This window comes from Frankliniella occidentalis, unplaced genomic scaffold, assembly GCF_000697945.3.
Source record: "Frankliniella occidentalis isolate FOCC.00 unplaced genomic scaffold, Focc_3.1 Scaffold9, whole genome shotgun sequence".
NCBI classification, from domain to species: Eukaryota; Metazoa; Arthropoda; class Insecta; order Thysanoptera; family Thripidae; genus Frankliniella; species Frankliniella occidentalis.
This window is the reverse complement of record NW_026267139.1, coordinates 2,806,883-2,811,301: the sequence shown is the minus strand read 5'-3', so window position 1 is coordinate 2,811,301 and position 4,419 is coordinate 2,806,883. Positions and strand designations below refer to the sequence as shown.

The 4,419-nt window shown below is 51.1% G+C and overlaps 2 protein-coding genes across 2 annotated transcripts in view; one reads left to right on the top strand and one right to left on the bottom strand.

Moving 5' to 3' along the window:
- LOC113211746 (uncharacterized) overlaps nt 1-2,022 on the bottom strand; it is a 4,352-nt gene extending 2,330 nt beyond the window's left edge. The window contains exons 1-6 of the mRNA XM_026430218.2: nt 1,870-2,022; nt 1,430-1,517; nt 1,227-1,350; nt 739-949; nt 405-625; nt 85-289 (exon numbers count right to left, since the gene is read on the bottom strand). Of these exons, the coding sequence (XP_026286003.1) occupies nt 85-289; nt 405-625; nt 739-949; nt 1,227-1,350; nt 1,430-1,517; nt 1,870-1,966 (946 nt within the window). The 5' untranslated portion in view covers nt 1,967-2,022. The remainder of the gene's footprint in view (nt 1-84; nt 290-404; nt 626-738; nt 950-1,226; nt 1,351-1,429; nt 1,518-1,869) is intronic.
- Nucleotides 2,023-2,368: 346 nt separating this feature from the next.
- LOC113211751 (hydroxysteroid dehydrogenase-like protein 2) overlaps nt 2,369-4,419 on the top strand; it is a 3,180-nt gene continuing 1,129 nt past the window's right edge. The window contains exons 1-7 of the mRNA XM_052277292.1: nt 2,369-2,731; nt 2,851-3,014; nt 3,089-3,302; nt 3,401-3,606; nt 3,700-3,897; nt 4,001-4,180; nt 4,257-4,385. Coding sequence (XP_052133252.1) covers nt 2,730-2,731; nt 2,851-3,014; nt 3,089-3,302; nt 3,401-3,606; nt 3,700-3,897; nt 4,001-4,180; nt 4,257-4,385 — 1,093 coding nt within the window. The 5' untranslated portion in view covers nt 2,369-2,729. The remainder of the gene's footprint in view (nt 2,732-2,850; nt 3,015-3,088; nt 3,303-3,400; nt 3,607-3,699; nt 3,898-4,000; nt 4,181-4,256; nt 4,386-4,419) is intronic.

Here is a 4,419-nt window from a genome sequence, read left to right as displayed (position 1 = left end):
AATTTCAAAAAATCAGAAAAAATCAAGTAAAAGTAGAAAAATTATTGTACGCTTGAATTTCTTGTGTGACTAGTCCTTCCTTACCCGAGAAGGTGACGAGCGAGTTGGCCTCCTGCGGGACGATGTCGAGGCCGTCGGCCGAGATGATGTTCATGGTGTGCCCCTCGAACTGGATCTGGATGGGGCAGCTCAGTGACCCGGCGTTGATGATGCGGAAGCGGTAGCGAAGGCCGGACTCGATCTCGAAGGTGGCGTACGGCGTGAGGGTCGTGTTGCCGGTGGAGGGGCGCTGCGGGACAGAGGACGTCGTCACTTGAGGCCGTCGCCTGTGTCACTGTGACCACCGCCGTCACCGTGACTGTCGTCGTCACTGTGACCATATCGCCGTCACGCGCGCTGCTCACCGTGTAGGTGCCCTGGCCGTTGATGAGGATACAGTCGGCGGGCTGGCCCGTGAGGCGGGTGGCGAGCCCCGGGAAGACGAACTCGGCGGGGACGTGCATCCAGTCCTGGAGGATGATGACGTGCTCGGAGACGTCAACGTCGTACCGGTCGCAGGTCGGGTTGTCCTCCAGCGACTCCCGGATGATGAGGGTGCCCACCACGCCGTTCACCTTGTGCAGGCCTATGGAGGCGGACCCAACGAGGAATATGACTTGTCGAAAACGATGTAGAAACAACAAAAGTGGCGTCGAAACGATATTATCGTTTCGGGGACCAGGCGGGTCGTGTGCTCACCAGAGTGCGAGTGCCAGAAGTAGGTGCCGGCGGGCTCGGCCAGGAACTCGTAGCGGAAGGTGCTGCCGTAGATGACGGGGCACTGCGTGACGAGCGCCACGCCGTCGAACCACGGCGTCTTCTCCTGCGGCAGCCCGTGCCAGTGGATGGCCTCGGCGTGGCCCGGGAGGTGCACCTTGAGGTCCACGATGATCGTGTCTCCGCGGCACACCTATATGCGCCGACCAAGCACACGCTACCTGTGAGCTCACCGTGGAGTTGGGGCCGGACCCTCCCCGAGGAGTCCTCTATGCACGCGCACACCTATTTTTCAGTTTTTTCTTGATTTTTGGAAATGATTTTTTTTCTGTATATTTCTTAGAATTTTTTCTTACCCCTTTTCTGCCGATTTCCAACTTTTCTGTTTTTTCACGTTTTTCCTTGAGTGAAGCACCCCTTGACCGCCCCCCCCCCTCCCTCTTGCCCCACCCGGTCACCAGAGGACTCACGTGGATGCCGGGACCGGGCAGCTGCCGGTTGATGGTGTACACGGTGCGCTCCACGCCGTCCGCGAACACGCAGTCGTTCTCGTAGCACTGCGCCTCGTCGCCGGCCGAGCAATTTCCGCACGCCCTGCGAGGATTCAAAGGACGCCGTCGCGTCAGGACGCCGCGTCGGGCAGCAGCAAAGAAAGGGGTGTTGCGGGACTCACTGGGTGAACACGGAGTACACCTCCTCGGTGAACACGTAGTGGCATGTCCTCGGCCAGGGGTCCTCGGTGCAGTCACGGTAGCACGGACCTGTTGACAGTCAGTTATGTTTACATCACAGCTCCTTGTTAGGGCTCTCACTTTTACCCGCACTCCCGGGTAACTCGGGTACCCCACCCGCCCGGGTAGGAACCGGGTAACACGGGTCTACCCGGGTACGCGGATAGACCCAGCGGAACTGCGCCTGTAGGTAGGCAGTTTTACGCACCGGTTCTACCCGGGTAACCCGCTGCTACCCGGTGAGACCCATTTACCCGGTTCCTACACGGGTTCCGGGTACCCGCGGGCGCGGGTACGGGTTTTGAGAGCCCTACTCCTTAACACACACTTCCACGCTCTCCTCGAGGGGTCGGATCTATCCGCGCTCATCCCAAACCCGCACCCAGATCTGTCTTCCATCGCTGCCCGTCGGCGACCTCGAAGGCGGCGAAGACGAGGAGGCCGACTAGGAGGAACAAGACCAGCGCCCGGGACCCCATCGTGTGGCTGTGCCCGGGTAGGGCGCTCTCGCGGTGCTTTTAGCGGGGGCCCAGGGCGCCGTACGGTCTCCTCGCGCCAACCTCGCGCTCTGCTGGAGGCAGCTCAGCCGTGGAGACGGGTGATTCGGCATGCACGCGGTGTAAGTCACAACAAATAACAAGTCGATATTGACGTCAGCAAAATACTCGGAGCCAAGGGTTGTTTTGACCTAGCGAGGATTGTTTTGACGCTATCTTCACCGCATCCGAACTATCTTGAACCATAGTGCAGTGGTAGCGGGGCTGCGGCCGGCGGCCGGGGAAGACCCGAAGTCTCCTGATGATGGTTTGAAAATCTGACATCGTTCCCGCGCAATCTCGAGCCATCGAAAGTGCTTCGATTGATCGAGCCACTGACGTTGATGACGTCATGTGCCCAGCTGAGCCTGCGGCCGGTTTGAGAAAATTTGTTTTGGTTTGGGCAGTCTTTAGTACCGGTTGACGCTGGAGTGTTGTGAACTTTGAACTCTTACCCGGCATTCACCGGCCTGTAGTAGTGTGGGTGACACATACCCCTTACTCAAGCCTTATTGCTGCCCATGCCCATTCGCTCTTAGTTCCAAGCCCATTCAGTCAGGGACAGCTGTTGAATGCAATCTTAGAGTATTGACACTGCCCGATCAAAGTTCGCGAATGGAACTTTGATTGTTTCGAGCAATCTGTCCGACAGTAAGGAGTCTCATCCCTGTTCCTCACCACAAGCGAGCTGAAACCCTGCAGAAAAATGTAACTACCTTGGAGTGGCACAAATATTTCTTTAATTTTCAGGATAAACTAGGTTTTGTTCATAGTAATTTTGTATAGATTGCATGTTTTAACTTTCATCTACAACAATTTTTTTGTAGGTCACTTGCAGGTCGCACCTTGTTTATATCGGGGGCTACACGAGGTATAGGAAAAGCTATTGCATTGAGAGCAGCAAAAGACGGAGCGAACATAATAATTGCGGCCAAATCTGCGCAGCCTCATCCGAAACTCCCTGGGACCATCTACACAGCAGCAGAAGAAGGTAAGACACATTGTGGCCTTATGTTGAGTGAGTTTAATCGTTGTGGAGCCTCTAACTTCCATGCCTTTCTATAGTTGTAGCTGCGGGTGGGAAATGTCTTCCATGTGTGGTGGATGTACGAGAAGAGAAGCAAGTACAAGATGCCGTGGATGCAGCTGTTAAGACATTTGGAGGGATTGATATTGTTGTAAACAATGCCAGTGCCATACAGCTAACAGACACCTTAGCAACTGATATGAAAAGATATGATTTGATGCAGAGCATCAATGCCAGGGGAACATTTTTGGTGTAGGTCACTGCTGCTGTACTATTTCATAAATAGAAATTTAGCCTTGTCTCATATCCTCTGAAGCATTAGCATTAACAATTACTTGTTTCGTTTTCAGCTCTAAATTGTGTATACCACATCTTAAAAAGAGCCCCAACCCACACATTCTTAATCTTAGCCCACCACTGAACATGTCCAAGCATTGGTTCAGACCTCATGTTGCTTACACCATTGCTAAGTATGGAATGTCAATGTGTGCTTTAGGTATGGCAGAAGAGTTTGCAGCTGATGGTATTGCTGTCAATACGCTTTGGCCTAGGACGGGTATGTACCCAGTTAATCTATCTGAATGAATTAATTTCTTTTTAAATCATCCACAATAACATTGTCTAATTTTTTGTGTGATTTTTTTAACAGTGATTTTTACAGCAGCCATTGAAATGTTAACTGGCACAGATTCAGCTCGCTATGCTCGTAAGCCGGACATTGTCTCAGATGCTGCCTATTTTATTCTCACTAAGCCATCTCGCTCATGCACTGGAAATTTCTTCGTTGATGAAGATGTTGTTAAGGCAGAGGGTGTAACTGATCTGACCCACTATGCCTGTGATCCAAGTAAGTAAACAAGTGTTTTTCAAGGTTTTTAGGAAGACATTTATTTGAATCTCTTGAAAGTTACCACCTTGAATGATATTGACAAATGCTGCTCTTTTTCCAGGCAATGCGCATGACCTGATGCCTGACCCTTTCCTTGATGAAGCTCCTGTAGACCAAGGGCATTCAAAGTCTGCTGAAGTAGGAACTGCTCAGATTGAAAAAGTTTTCAGCTCCATTCAGAGGCATATTACACCAGAGGTTGTGAAGAATGTTCAAGCAGTCTACCAGTTCCAAATATCAGGTACTAATTTAATTTATCATTGCTATATGAAAATAAAGAGTGTTCAAATTTTTTTATTGAATCAATGTGCCTCCAGGTGTTGAAGACAGTTTATGGTACCTTGATCTGAAAAATGGAAATGGATCAGTTGGTAAAGGCAAACCAGAGGGTAAACCGGACTGCAAAATTGCAATGGACTTCAAGAGCCTTCTTGATATGTTGTCAGGTACTTAAAATATTGTTATATTCTTTTTATATGA